General features: G+C 36.5%; 1 protein-coding gene across 4 annotated transcripts in view; it reads left to right on the forward strand.

The window, feature by feature from the left end:
* Window positions 1–16,215, forward strand: part of MYT1L (myelin transcription factor 1 like) — a 128,182-nt gene that overhangs the window by 67,550 nt on the left and 44,417 nt on the right. For all 4 annotated transcript variants that reach the window (XM_075049870.1, XM_075049871.1, XM_075049868.1 and 1 more), the window contains exons 12-13: window positions 1,715–1,836; window positions 2,760–2,828. In XM_075049870.1, coding sequence (XP_074905971.1) covers window positions 1,715–1,836; window positions 2,760–2,828 — 191 coding nt within the window. The remainder of the gene's footprint in view (window positions 1–1,714; window positions 1,837–2,759; window positions 2,829–16,215) is intronic.

Below are 16,215 nucleotides of genomic sequence, written 5' to 3' on the forward strand. Positions count from 1 at the left end.
ATCTAATTTTGGTAATTCATTAAATTTCTGAAATTTGGAGGGAAAGAGGAAACAAAATTAATACATGATAAAAATGGTGGTTTTCTACAAAAAGGACTTTCTGCTGGTTAATCTTTAGGACTATATCATGCTGGCACACATCTGATCTGTGACTAAGTTCCATAAGACAACATTTGAACCATGAATGTGAATCATGTTTTCTAACAGCGTCATCTTGTTAACAAATATTTTCTGCAGTAAAGATGTTTCACTATATCCAGATTACGTTACTCTGTATAAGCAAGTTGACATAACTGTGCAATACTGGGATAATCAGCTCTAAGGACAAGATATTCTCCTGTATTTGAAAACCATAAATGATGTGCTGAGTATTTGAAAGCACGTATTACTTAGAAATCTATTTAAACAAAAGCAGCAGAGTATAATGTAAGCTTTCAACTATTTCAGCTAATCTTCTTCTAGATTACTTATACACTCCTGATAGCTCTGTGTGTGAAAGGGCCTGTATTAATGAAATACTTTCTTTGAAAAATACAAAGAAGGGCTATTGCAAATCAGTGTTACTTTTCAATTCATAATACCAAGACAACAGCAAAACCCTTTAAACAGAAGAGGCAAATAAAGAAAATATGTTAGTGAATTTATTTTACTTTTCAAAACTTAGAATAGCCAGGACACTGAAGAGGTCTGCTGACAAGGTTCAGTGCCACTGCTTTTGTTCATCAGGTTTTAATCTGTATCCACTGTGCAGTTTACAATCCTGCGCTCAATGCAATTTAGCTGTTTGGAGACTTCTAGAGATTGTCTTCTGTTTCTTCTTGGTTTCTAACAGAAAATTAGGCTAATCATTTGTGTGTAGCACATCTCTTGCCGATTTTAATTAAAATATAAAACTATTTTCAGTAACTTTGAAACATATAACAAAGTGGCATTTTCACTAGATACACTGAATGCATTCTAGCTTTGGTGTTAACTACAGTTTTGCTATTAATTTCACTGAACTAACGAGGAAATCTGTCACTATCAAGGAAATATGAGGTAAAACAGACAGTATAGAGTGCTTTTTTCAGAGCAAGCAAAACTCCCTATTTCTACTGTGTCGTTTATAGCACCATCTGCAGGAATCGCTAAATCAATGCATTCAGCCACTTCATTCCAGAAACAGATTATTTTGAATTTCTGAATGCATCAGTAAAGTTAATTACAAATTATATAGTTCTACTTTGCCAGACAGATCCATTGAGGTTTGCCCCAGATTGAGATTCTGTGTGTAGATGTTAAGATTGCTCCTGTTTCGTCTTTGAGATGTTCTAAACTGTTAAAAATGTTGTAAGATGGCTTTTTGATGCGTAAGATACTGTATTTAATAATCTTTTTTCCTTTTCCTCTGTTTTGTGGTAACTTTAGGAAAAAATACTGATTCTTTTGAAGCAATATGACAGCTGTAGAAAAAGCTGTGGTTTGCCCTTTTTTTATTCTTTTCTAGTTCAATAAACTATACGTTCCGTATTTTGTGAAGTCTTCATTGCTTCATCAAAATACCCAAGTATTATATAAAGGTTTAAAAGGTGAAAGAATATAAAATAATTTCATTAATTTTCTCTGGCAGAATAGAATAAAGGAGGAGATAACATCTGATGACTCTGCTTTGCATTATTTTGCATACGTTGTAACCTCACCTAGCTGAAACTAATGTGTATGTATTTACCTGTAGCCAGAAGATTTGGATCCTTTCCAAGAGGCACTTGAAGAAAGAAGGTATCCGGGTGAAGTTACAATCCCAAGTCCTAAACCCAAATACCCTCAATGCAAAGAGAGCAAAAAGGATTTAATAACGTAAGCATAATGTGAGGTGAAATTATTTTTCTCCTTTTAACCTTTTCTCTCTTTGTCTTTTTTTAAACAAACGAGTACATATACGCCTTGCAGTATGAGCATGCAACATTTGCAGCATATAAATGTTTCAAACTGCCAGTTAAGTAAAGTGATAAGCTAACGTGTATTTGCTTGTTCTTAATGATGCTATATTGTATTGAGACGCCATTTTCATTTAAACCTGTTCATTTTGCAGCTTTTCGATTAGGATGCTTAAAACCCCTTGCAGTCATTGCAGCTAAACTGGAAACAATGAAACTTTTAAAAGTTTTTTTTTAAACATACTTACTATTTTGGCTGTTTTTGTTTTTGTTTGGTGGCAGATGTCCAACACCAGGGTGTGATGGGAGTGGTCATGTGACTGGTAATTACGCCTCACATAGAAGGTGTGACTTCATTTTTTTCATGGTGGATTCTGTCTTTTCAATTTATTGTTTTCAGCTTACCTCAACAATGCTGTCAAAGTAAAACGTTGAACTATGTGTTAACCCTTTGAGTAATATATGTTGATCTTAAAAGCATGCTAATTTGTGTGTTGTATAAACGTCTTTTATTTTTAAATAGATTACTAAAATTTCCAAAGTATTCTTAAGCATTTACGTAGTTAACCCAGGAATCTCAAATATTTTTTGTTACATTTTACTAGTTCATAGAGAAACAAACAAACGAAAAAGAACATTTACAGTATGTAATTTTGGAAGTAATGTTGACACCTAAATATATTCAGAGGGTTAACTATATTACAAAATTCAATATTACAGCACTTGCCCCATCGCTTTTCTGCATTACAAACTTTTACTTTTTAATTTTTATGTTGTGTTTGTTTGGGAGTGTTCAGTTAATGAGAAGATTAACTTACTTGTATATCCTGCCATGTCTTACAGTTTATCTGGATGCCCCTTGGCTGACAAAAGCATTCGAAGTATGCTGGCCACAAGCTCACAAGAACTCAAGTAAGATATAAAGAACAAATATTTTCTTTATAAATATTTATTTGACTGCAAATTGCGTATAGTTGTATCAGAAATTAGAAACACTGTCTGGAGAGCTGCTGCAGAAGGGGCTGATCCTGCTTGGAACATGTGTTGAAGCCTCTAGAAATTCCATACAGGCTGGCTCTATACATAAGTCTGTTGACATAGTATTTCCTTTTGTGTATTCATTAGGTGATAGGAATGGACAGAAGCCAGAACTTCTAGAATTTCATCTAAATGTTTGAATTCCTATTCAGTTTTTTTTCTGAACGTTTGAGTTTGCTAGCTAGAACAGAAAATTCTCATGTGATTAGACTGATGAAATACTTCTGATTATACAACCACTAAAGTGCTGTAGTTTCTCAGACGTAGATTGGAGGGAAGAGAAAACAATTTGTTTTTCCCTAATGCTTGCATAATTTTCCCTAGGTTTGTATCACTGTTATCAGCTTAATGCATTTTCTCATTTGACTATGGGTTTTAGTGTTTACTTAGTTATTCCCCTACTTAAAATGCATTCTTTACAATTCCTTTCAGTTCTTTGGAGTGACAATTGTGAGCAATGAAAGTTAGAGAATTGTGAGACTTAGCTTTGATCTGTCTTCCTGTACCATATGCTCGACTGCAGCTCTGTATGTGGAAGAATTCTAGCATTTATTAGTGCTATGAGATAGTGGTCCTCCTGAGTTGGTACTATGGTTAACATGGAAAGATGTTCACAAGTAACGAGGAAAAATTGGGTAGGGAAAGTATGAATGCATAGCTTATGCTGCCATGCTAAGTAGTGTTCTGTCTTTACCTTACATGAGTGCCTTAAATAGCATTTCTGGAGTTCAGTACATACCCTGATGAAAAAAACAAACCTTGATGTTAAGCATGGGAAAGATAAGAAAGCAAGCATGAGAAAGCTGTTGAAGTAAGATTGCTCTCTAGTCTTAGCTACTCTAGTCACTAGATGCAAACTATAGGTACAAAATTTACAATTTATTTCCCAGCCAGTCAAAAATAAAAACTATCAGTTTAGATCATGCTGGTATATGCTGCTAGAAGGCTGTGTGATATGCAAGGAGAAGGCATGTAAATGAGATCAGGGAAAATATATAAGTATAAGCAGAGTAAGACATGGGCACATAACCCCTGAGAAACTCAGATTTGGACCTGGATTTTGGGCTGGGATGGGTCAAGTGGCAGATGTTCGAGGAAATGTAATTACATAAGCAAAACACAGGTAAGACTCTTGGGGCAGCATGAATAATGCTTTAAGCACAGACTTCGCTGCTTTAACCCTTTATAAAGTTTCCACTTCTGTTTGGAAGGTGTTCCCGAATTACCCCATTTCCTCTGCCTTTCTCAAGCATCTGCAGTCAAGCCTACCTAATAGAGACCAGGAAGAAAAAAAAACACAAAACCTCACTTAAACTTGAGACTCCACTCCTGTCTCATGCCATTCTCTCTGCCTATTTCAAGTTTTGCCTAAGCAAAGAGAACAAGATTGTCGTATTTAAAGTTATATTTTTAGGTTTAGCATCTATTATTTATTTAGCACTTAGCATAAGTTATTTATTTAGCACTTATAATACCTATTGAACACATAAAAACTCTCTTAAGTGAATTCAAAAGTTAGGAAATGCCAGAATTTTAAGCAGGCTAACCTGACTCAGTTCTCTTTTGTATTTTCATTACAAGGCAATCCTTCATTTTCTGATCACATATTTTTCCATAGGATAACAAAGTAATTCGTTGCACAGGGCAGAGAGTAATCCCTGCATAAGCAACTAATGAAATTCTTCTGTTTTCCTCTATCCCACGTGTGGCCCTGTCTGTTATTCACTGCACTTTTCTAAGACTGTACTCTCAAGATATAACTGCTAATTCACTCACACATTTGTCACTACCATTGCATCTGAGTGTTTCCTAATTAATTTATCTTGGTTATAAAGGAATTAATTTATTTTCATCTGCAATTATACTCTGAAGTAAGTCAGGGTTGGTATTATCCCCATTTTAAAGCCAGAAAATGTAAGCATGTAATTTTGATTGCTCAGTTTGGGACTTCCAGGAATCAATTTGTCACAGTTCTTCATATTATAGAGAACTGTATATGTTTAAAGGCAAGTACCCATTGAATTTGCTTGGAGTTGTGGGAATTCAGCAGTTCTACATGATGAGTGATTGACCCTTTCTGAAAAGGGATGAACTCTACAGAAAAAGCAGGACAGAGTCCAGTGTTCCAGAACAGCCATGGGACTATCCTTTCGCCTCCCCTGAAACTCTGATCAGTCCCAGCTTCCACTTGGTCCATTCACTCTGTCCTGTTTTTCTTCATCATTTTTTCTACATTGTTCCCTGTCTCAAGCTCCTTGTCTAATCAGACCATCTCCTGCTTGCACCACGTTTATATTTTTATTGTCCTCTCTCTCTACACCCTGCTCATGTTGGTACAGAGAGAGAAATAAAGCGTCTTCGCATTTCTCACATATATTCGAAAGCAGGGAAGTAGGAGTCTTAGGGATGGCAGCATCCTTTATACAGCTCTCATTTATGCTCTTGTTCTTTGCCTAAGATGGAAGAAGATGTGATCATGTAAATGATAATGCATATGCACAAAACAGCTAAACCAAAGCTACATAAGCGATTTTGATTTTGGAATTTTTAAACTGTGAAGTACTTCGTTTACATCTGTTATATTTCTGTGTGTGAGGTCTGGGGGTATAATTTCCTTGCTTTTAAAAAGAGCAAGCTGAAAAGAAGCAGAAATTCCATAATGTGGGATCCTACTGGCTCTCTGTCAGGCCACCAGCCACCATGAGAACTTTTGATATCTGCTATATAGGTCACCTAAACTACTGTGGTAGCAAACAGCAGTAGAAGGTATAAAGCTCTGCATGGACTGGCAACAGGAGGAGATGGGGAACGTTGCTGGTGTGTTTCATACATATCTGCTGACGGTGGAAGAGTAGTGAGAATCAGTAGCCTTGGCTGCTGCCCCAGGCTGTAGAGAGAAATGTATATGCGTTTTTTGTCTATATCCCAAGCTGAGATCCCTTCTGTCCTGTCCCTACCAATCTGTACTGTTCTCATCTCTTCTTCATCTTTTATTCCTTGTTCTGGCTTTCAGTGTAGTTGTTTCCAGTCATCCATAAAGATTTCAACCTCTGTAAAATTTCTGGCAAATACTTTTTTAATGCATGGGGTACAGAGATCAATTGATAGTGCGGTAGAAGAATTGATAGTGCAGCATAGGGATCGTATTTCTGGACTGCATAGTTTGGAAAGAGCTCATACTTTTATGGCTTTGCCATGCATAGCTTACGTAGCAAATATTGCATATGTGCTGGTAAAGCCTTTATATCATATTTTACCAATCCATGATCTCCTTGTGTGTATTGTACACACACAAAAGTTATGTGAAGTGCAGCTTCCTAACTGGACTTTTGCTAACACACTGGTTCTTTTTAAGCCTGAAATAAAATATAAAGTATCAGACACTTCAGATAATATTGATTAATAATATCATTCAGATAATATTTATAATCAAAATAATATGAGAATCTGAAAAGGTTAGAGAAAAGTTTATTTTGTTTAACAGTTATGCTCACTGTATTGTCTTTTGGTAGTTGTGGCTCCATTGATTCCATCACTCACGTTTCCTGGCTCCCAGAATAATAATGTTGCAGCTTTCAATTAAACTGTTCCAGGGTCAGCATAATTATTCCTTACCACCCATGCTTCTCTTCTGTAAGGCTTCTTACTCAGGTTTACAATGCAGATTGTACAATTTTCCACTTTCACCCAAAGCCCAAGTGGAAACAAGAGAGTCTGTGCATAGTTTATCGGCAGACCAAAGCAGTTACACAGCCTGGTCAATGATCTCCAAATAACAGAAGAATTTCTTCAGCTTTAATTCTCGGTTACTGCTGCTGGCAAAAAAAGAGGTCAACAGCTTTCAGGGTCTCTGAAGAAATTAATATCTGGCAAGAATCCAAGCTTTTCCAGCATTAAGATTTTTATTATAGGACTTGTGAAAAGCAACTAATTTTTAAAGGACCTGGGGACACTATATTGATGAGTAAACTTCACGATGATGGGAAAGCAATTAACAGCCCACCCGTTGACAGCTACCAATATTAAAATATTCGTAAGTTAAATCCAGTTTAATCTTACCCAGGGGCTTTTCCTTATCAGTTTTCTTTATTTACTCCTTATCATAGGAGGTTTTTCTAACAGCTACAGTTACTTCAAAACTGTAATCCCATTGTAGAATTATAAATACTAGAAAAAAGCAACAGTTTGAAGCAGTTTAAATCTTATTCAAAATAAAATTTAAAAAAAACCAACCAAACAAATTAATTACTGTTTTTAAAAGGACACATTTTGATCACCAGTAAAACAATCCCAGCCAATATGCAGCATACTGACTGAGAACATTTCTACTTGGTGTACTGCCAACATGGGAACCAGAGAACCTGGGTACCAGAGACTCCCAGAAAACAACAAACTTAGTTCTACTTAGTGCTCCTTTGATGTAAAAATAGTCACAGTATTTCAAAGGCCATAAGTAACTAAATATTATCTTGGTCTACTGTGGAGCTGACTATCAAATTGTCAATATTTGCCCTTGTTTCTTTGGGTCAATTTTCTGCCAGAATATCCCATCAGTGCTTATATTAAATAATCTGAACCTCAGAAAGATTTGCAGTTCAACCAGGTGCCTACAAGTTTGGATGCTTACCTGACACTGTTGTACTATGCCCAGTCCTTCAGTCCCAAAGCACCTGTGTCTCCATGTAGATTTTGCATGTCATTGTTTTCTGTGGTGCACATGTTTTGGTATTCCCTTACGGCACTTACGGGGAGGAGTACGGTCTCATTTCCCTCTCTACAGTGAAGCCTGAGAGCTTTTCTTTTCCATGTCTCTTCTTAACTCAAAGTGAGGAGCTTGGTCTATTTTTGCACATTCTCCACAGCGAAGTAAGAGTTGGAATTTCTGTGCCTCCTTCTTCCATGTCACTCTGCCCTAATTTCCATATACTTGGTGGTCATTTCCTGCTCTTTCTCCTACCTTCCTTTTATCCTTGTCTCCCTATTCCCAGATGTGTCATCCTAGCAGTGCCTTCCATTCAGTTCAGACAGAAAAGTGAGCTTCTCTGAAGCTCTCCCTTGTTAACCACAACTCTTCTAGGAAGAACAACTCCATGCAGTACATTTTTTTCTGGATAGAAAGGATATCCTTAGCTCATACTTTTAGGGAAACTCTTCTATGTTAGCATGATCTCTAATATTCACTTTTTATTGGTGTAATTTTACTGCAATTTGTTCAGCAAGAACTAGCAACTGGGAGGAAGGGATATCCTCCCAGAAATGGAGAAGCTTGTATTGTATTTATTCTGATGAATATATAAAATAAAATATTACTGGAAGAAAGTAGTGTTTTCTTCCTTGCTTTAGTCATCTGGAAAAAAAAATAGGCCTCCTCCAAATACAAAATTAAAATGCAGAAACAAAAATTAATAGGATATATTAGTAAAACACCACAGAACAGGTGACTAGATTGTTCTTGGACATTGATTGGTACCTATACTCTTTAAACCTTGATAGTTCTCCCAATATACAGTCACTTTTTGTACTCACACCAGTTATTTCTGCAGAGATTCATTTAGCTGCTGAAGTGATTTCTCCACCTACATCCTATGTTTGCCCCTTGAGGTCTTTCTGGTGTTCAGTGCCTGGGTGTACATTTGTTGCTTCATCTGCACAAGAGTATTATCCCTTGCCTTGCATTGCCTTGCCGTGCCTTGCCATGCAGTGTCTTGCCTTGCCTTACCTTCTTTTCCCTTTTCTTCCCTTCCCTTCCCTTCCCTTTCCTTCCCTTCCCTTCCCTTCCCTTTCCTTCCCTTCCCTTCCCTATTCCTGCTGAGATTACATCTGTCCGCCTATAAGAACTCAGTAAGACTATGACCCATTATTTAGTTTTCACTCACTTTTCTCTTACAAAATTACTCTTTGTTGCAAGAGGAATAACCATTTCCAATCTTACTATCACAGTTTTTACCCCTGTTGTTTATGTCCTCTTTTTTTTTTTTTCTCTACATTGGAAACTTAATAGAAGTTATCGTTACAGTTTTTCTTGAATACTGAGGTTGGTGAGCCTAGTAGGTAATCTTGTGTTGCAATGAAATACTCCTTTGATGCTAAGTATGTATCCTTTGAATCTGTAGATACTTTTTAAAGTTCCTTGATGTTTTAGCTAACTTTTATATAGAAAATGTGATTGCAAGGACCAGACATGATGTATTTGGAGTAATGTTAAAGATTACTAGACTAAGTCATTTGTAAATGATAGTGTTTTATTAACTTATCTGCAATGTTATGGTAAAACAAACTGCGGTTTTCAATGTGTTATTAAATTGCAAGTTAGCGTGCAAGTCTAATTTAAATTATTAAAAACAAAACCAAGGAACATAGATCCCCAATATTAGTTCACCTATAAGGAATAATCTTTCCCATTTTGTTCAACTAGATCCTTGGGCCAAGTGAAACTAGGAATCTCATGTGGTTTCAGTGGGTTTTTTTTGCATTTTTGTTTCCTGTATTTATTGCAGATTTCCACTTGGATACCTTATCTTTGATGGCAGCATGCATGCCTGGCCAGAACAGAACACCTTGGGCTCTGTTCCTGCACTTCTCAATACTCAAATGGGCACTGTAGGTTATACCTAGCATTTCCAACCTCATGTTGTGTGGTGTTATGATAATGTCCTTTGTATAGAAACCCATCATCTGCAGCAACCTCATCTCTGTAGTCGCAATAAGTTTTACATATGGAAGTGGCTGGGCTTTTTTTTTTTTCTGTTAGAATAACTCATTCAGACTCTGGTAAGGTTGAGTCATTCCATTTTTCTCACTTAAGTTTGTCAACTTTTGTCTCCAAAATGGAAAATACTTGAGTTCTGTTTACATAAGTCCCTTCATCATTGTTTTCATTACCAAGAGGTAGTCTTAAAAGCATGTACTCTCTAAAAAGCTCCTTAAAAGCCAACTGCATATCAGTACCTCTGATGCTGTGAAATGTTCCATGCAGGCACAAAATTGTTTGCATGAAGCACCTTGCAGAATCAGGGCCTTAGTAAGTTTTCAGTACCATGAAAAGCTCTGAAATTAGAGGCTTCATTTGCATAGTGGCATCTACAATACCCAAATAGTTCATGGCCTCTTTCTTTATGTAATTAATTATTTAAAACAAAAGTTATTCATAGTTGTACTTTTTTCTGTTTGGATTTTAATCAGTATTTAAAACCATTTGCCACTTTTAGTTATCACCCGAAATAGTCTCAGTTCAGATGAATGTTCACTGAACTAGAGTAATTTTTTCAAAACGACCTGTATGACTTCAGAGTCTAAAGTTGGTTTTCAGAAGGAATGTAAGTGCTGGGCATCCACATCCCTGCAACTTCTATATGCCTAACTTTGAAAGTGGAATTCAGTGTCTGCAATAACAACTTAGGCAGTTTTGAAGATACAACCCTTAGTTCCTAACCTCTTCACTAATCACCAAATATTTCAGTGTGAATGTTTATTTGACAGTTCATTTTAATTTTCAAAACTTTTCTCTTGTCAGTCATTCCAGTGCCATTCTGTGCAGTCCCTAAGCAGCTATTCTGAGAGGAGCACTTAATTGTGATTAATTATCAATGAATTTGCTTAGTTATGTTAATATGCCCAATGAATCTCTCTAAGGCCTTCTTGTCTTGGAGTCTTTCCATTTGTACAGTTGCCTCCGCCTTCCTTGGGTTTGGTCATACTTCTTTGTCATTGAATGTGTCCTACATAATTAATCTCATTCAGCCTGGCATTTGCTTGTATTCAATTCAAGGGTCTTTTCTTTGGCACAATTTGGTTATTGTGCAAACTCCCATTGTGATGTTGATCATTTTTGCTTCAAATCAACAGATCATAACCAATTGCTCATTCCATCCAGATCCGCAAAGATCTGCAACATGATGCTGTGGTATATCCCAAGTGCTGAGGCAATCCCCATGGGAAGTTGCATAAACTCTACGGTTGCTAAAAGGGGAATTAAAAGTGCAGTGTTTTGCACTTTCTGTGTTTGGTCAGACTTGCCAAAACCCTGTAACATATACCCCGAAATAAAAGTAATTTTGTCACTCAAAGTCCTAAATACGATTGTCTGGATCCTCAGTTGGCGTAAATTAGCATAGCTCCATTGCCTTCGGTGGAGTTACGCTAAGATACAACAGTGATGATCTGGGCAGATGCCCTCAGCTACTTTCTTGGGTTAGCATTCATGTTTGATTGCCTTATTTAAATCTTTTGAAGTTATAAAATTCCTTGCATTGTTTGGTTTCTTAGAATGGCCAATTTCTAACTCGATTACTTGGTGTCTGTATCTGCACAGTAACATCTGATTTTGCCATGCAGTTAAGTTCACCCCTTTATTTTTATCTCAGTGCTATTGGGACTTTATGTGGCACACATTTTTTGCAGCACTGTAGTATCTATATCAATGTTTTATATCTCTAAAATATCCCATATCCCTCATAAACACCTCATCATAATCTTCTTTTACAATATTTTTTGTACTCCCAGTAAGTGGAATTTACATTTGCTCATCTGCATGTAAAAACTGCTCTTCTACCCTAACACACACAGAATTTCCACTGCTTCAAAGTCTGCTGATTTCTCTCCTTCCACAGATAACGACACTGTGCTCTTTCAGCATGGGCTCATTTGGTGTACACTGTGAAACAACCTTAGATTTTGAGGACTATTTTAACACTGGCCATCATTAATTATTTTTATATGCTTGACTGTGCTTACACTGCACTCAGCTACAGCAGTATCTGTTTTCTGTAATAAAAAAGAGGCAGAGGAGGACTGCAGTATAAGCACATTAGTATTGTTACCTATTATTTTTCAGACTGTGGTAAAAAGGAAGAAAGACCCTTGAAAAAAATTAAATCTAAATAAATTACATGTTAGGTGCAGTTTCCAGAATAATACTATTTACATAGTTTCATTAAAATGGTCAGCTGTAGAGTAGTCAATCAGAGTGATATTTAAAATGCTATCTTCAGGCTTCAGAGTTAACAGTACACTGAGATGAACGGAATCTAGTTTCCAAATTTTCAGACTGCAAATTAATGGGGACGTCATTATGAAAGCATATGATCAGCTTAAAAGAGCTATAAATATAATTTATTTAAAAGAGATTAGATACTGGGGTACTTTTCTCTATATTAAGTAGGGAAGGAATCAAATGATACAGATGCAGTTTATAAGAAAACCAAGCCATAGTCTTTCTTTTCTTTTTATTTTTTTTTTTTTTTAAGAGATAGAGAACTATTTTTTCCAGGCCAATCAGTTTAGCACTTTTCTTGAACACATAATTCACACAAAAAGCATTTCAAAGCAGACTTAGTAGAAAATCACAACTTACTCATTTTTCCTGTAAAACTGTGAGCTTAGGGATTTTTTGTTTGCTTGTATAAACTGATGATAGCTAAAAGAACTAAAATGGCCCTGTATTAAATGCAGTCTACTGAAAGCTAAATTCAGAGTTCAATAGGTAAACAACCTATAATTTACTTTTTTACTATATGATCTGAATCTATAATTCAGCCATGAATTAGACATGATATCAGGCAATAGATATAAAAATGAAGAAACATCTTGGTTATTTCTTACAAGTATCTATATATTTTTCTTTTAAATACCAGGGTTATTCTTTAAAAGGGAGTGAATTCAGTATCTGCTGTTTTAACTGCTCTGCATTTCACAAAGAAGTTTTAATGTAAAAGCTGCAAATGTTGGGTATGCTGGACACTGCAGAGATAAATTGCTGCTTTTGTTCCCCATGAATAAGATTTATAAACAAATTATGGAAAAAAACAGGGAAATCATAAAAATTCATATGAAAAGAACTGAATAATTTTTAAAAAAATGATAGATTATGGGTTTCTCCTCAAGGCTTCTCCAGGAACCATTGTAGGTGGTGATTTGTTTTCCTCTGATGCACTAATCAAGAAACATCTGTCAGGAAAGCGTAAGTATGTTCCATAAGTATAGGCGTAATGGAGGAGGGGCAAGGGCCTTGTTTTTGAATAACACCCGAATACAGCTGTTGTGACTTCAGTGTGAAGAATCTGAAAGAACAGAATTATTAAGCTGCTTTTTTTTTTTTTTTAAAGCCAGCTAAGGTTTAATCCTCAACAATCCCATTCATAGAAAAAGACCTTCAATGGTTCTAAGTCATTCCTGAGACCTGATCCAAAGTCCTCTTAAGTCAATGGAAAACCTCCCACCGTCTTTAGCTGGCTTTGGATCTGAGATTATGTTCTGTAACTGTGAAAAGCTTTCCGTGAGCAGCAGGTTTTTAATGGTGTGAGAACAATACTACAAGGCCAAATTCCATGCATAACCCCAGGAGCAGAATTTGCACTCCTTACACTTGACAAAAGCAGTTTCAGGTTGACGCTGTCATAGACAAAGTCCTATCATTACTTGTTTTAGAAGAAAAAGGTATTTTTAAGGTATCAATTAGTCAAATATTGGTCAGGAAGTTCCTTAACTTTTGTTTGACTTCTATTCAATACAATAAACCTCTGTAAATTGAAAATACATAATATTTAATGCATGTGAGAGGTAATTGTCCATCAGTTTGTATGCAAAACTTGTATCCAGAATACAATGTCTTAACCATAGTTTACCTGATTTTAATTCCATTTTTACAAATTTTGGTATTAACACTACTGAACCCACAAGTACTGATTCACAAACAGGTACTAAGTAAACATGCCAGGACCATATATCTCCAATTTTTGTAAAAATTCTTGTGAATATTAACGTACCACAGACCAAATGTGTTTTATATAAAGTCTTATATAATCAAGAATGATCTCAAAAATAATATTATTCCATCTCAAAGTTTAAAAGCCATTATTTCAAGGTAGTGGGATTGTCTATAAGGCTAAGAAAAACTTTTTTTTGTCTGTTCATGTCAATTAAAATGCTTTCCATTCAAAAGTAAAGTAAATGTAATGAATAAGATATTTCTCCAAAGGGTAATTTTTTCTTACAAATTTCCCTCACTGTAAAAAAGGAAAATTGGCAATTTCTAAAAACACTGCCAATGGATTAAATCCTGTGCAAGAGATACAGTCCACAACAATGGGTACTGGGAAGCGGCAACCTATGGGAGACATTTCTGTAAGATGTAGTGTGCTGGGTTACCTGTTCCACAGTCTTGCAGTTGACCTTCCTGAGATGCTACAGTCATCTTGAAGTTAGTGGTTTTCCTATGGCTGAATGGGTGCTGTGAGTGGAATTCTGCCTATCCCTACTTCATGCCAGGAGGTTAATAAGATGCTCTTCTTCTCCCATGTAATGTATAGCTGAGGATCATAACCTCTGAGCTAATCAAAACAGATAATTTGTGTTTCAGCTATGTTCCTGCCCCATGTATATTCTCCCAAATCCTTGTCAGGGGGCAGTTAATTAGCAGGAACGTTTCTAAGGATAGTGATTTAAAAAAAAATATTTTGTCACAGTTTGAATACAAGATGAAAACATGCACTCTGAAAATAGAAAGTTATGGTTCTTCTTCGCCAGCCTGGAAAGAGAAAACTATTAATCAATGTTTAGATGAGATCTGTATCAATACTAACCAAGTGAATTAGAAATCAGAGTAAGGAGCAGTAAATAGATGCTTGGGGGTATTTGGCTATAAGCACACAAAAACAAGAAGTGATTTTCAAAGGAAATGTATTGCTTTAAAAAAATCAGAGGGAAACCTTTTTCTCGTAAAAATCATGTAAGGCAAAGTTGTTAGCCTCTCACTCAAGGCTGCTTTTCTAATTCTGCAGTACACGAGAACTCTGAGCCCTAAGGTATAATAGAGCATGAGCACTTTCTTTCTCTGCCTGCATTCCCAGCCGTGAGTGAAGTGTTTCTGGACAAGTGAGCTGTTTTCTACACTGCAGTGTTTAGTCGTACAGTGCCATTGGTGCTGCACAGCCATTTATCCCTGTTTGTAACCTCCGACCTCTCCAGCACTCTGCACAGCTGTTTAGGAAGCTATTCCTGCAGCTATTAGACTGCGAAGTTAAAGTGGTTCTTTCATGAAATGTTTGCAGTATAAACCAAGCTTGCACTGCCTAATCTTATGGGAGTTGCGGAAGGGGAAATTGTACAAAAGGGTGGGCTTTCTGCCTTTTTTAAATTTAAGGAGAAAGTAAGGAGGGCCAAAGTAAGAAAAGACACCAGACTGTATCCTGTGACAATAAAAAGCACAATTCATTTTCAAGTGCTCTACTTAATGATACCTTGGAACATTCTTATGAAGCTGGAATTACTACTTAAGTGCTGTTCAATACAGTCTCAGATTCCAGCACAAGAAGGAATAGTTTAGCTTGGAACAGTTTTAATGGTCTTATCAGAGCTTCCTGCCCTCACTGAAGGGATGTCTCCTTTGTTCACATAATGTGCAAACTGCCTCATACAGTCTGACAGGTTAGGGTGAAATGGCACCAATTTTGTCTTATTGAATACCATACTGAAAGCTCTGTTGTTTCTTTTACTGCTACCCAGACAGCTGCAACATCCTTTCAGGAGGGACAGGAAGCTCTGAAGCAGAGGCAGATGGATGTGCGGAGCAGAAACTGGGAGTATTATTGGAGGCACACAGTCCCTCTCACTGATCAGGATGTTTGGTGTGATCCACTTTATCTACCTCACTGAGAATTCCTGGACATACATTAGCTCTGCAAACTGGACTTCAAAGTCACCATTTTCAATGGTTAAAAAGAACATATACAAATACAAAGAAATATACAAATATTTCGAATATATACAACTATACAAAGAAATTGGCTGATGGTTGAATATGAACTATCAAGAAGGGACTGAAATCAAGTAGAATGCTAGTGCTTGAGCTTTCTGGAGATGAGCCTGTATGGAAATGTTGCATCTGTACTACCAATAGGAGGCCAAACAGTATGCTCTCTGATACAGCTTTTAAGACGTATTACAGAATTATAAGATCATGTAGGCAGCGACCTCCAAATGTTACCTACTCCAGACTCCCGCTCAGACCAAGTCCAGTTGGAGCAGGTTGCTCAGGACCTCGTTCAGTCAAGTTTTAAGTATCTCTAAGGTTAGAGTTCCCACAACTTGTTCCAGTGTTTGACCAGCTTGATGGTAGGTTTTTTTCATTTATAATAAATTGGGCTTTCCCATTGCGAATCTTGTCCCCATTGCCTCTCATTCTTCAGCTGTGCATCTCTGAGAAGACTTTTGGTATGCCTTCAATGTACCATCCTGTTAGGTATTCGTAGACAGCAGTAAGATT

The sequence above is a fragment of the Buteo buteo genome, chromosome 17 (genome assembly GCF_964188355.1).
Source record: "Buteo buteo chromosome 17, bButBut1.hap1.1, whole genome shotgun sequence".
Taxonomy (NCBI): Eukaryota; Metazoa; Chordata; class Aves; order Accipitriformes; family Accipitridae; genus Buteo; species Buteo buteo.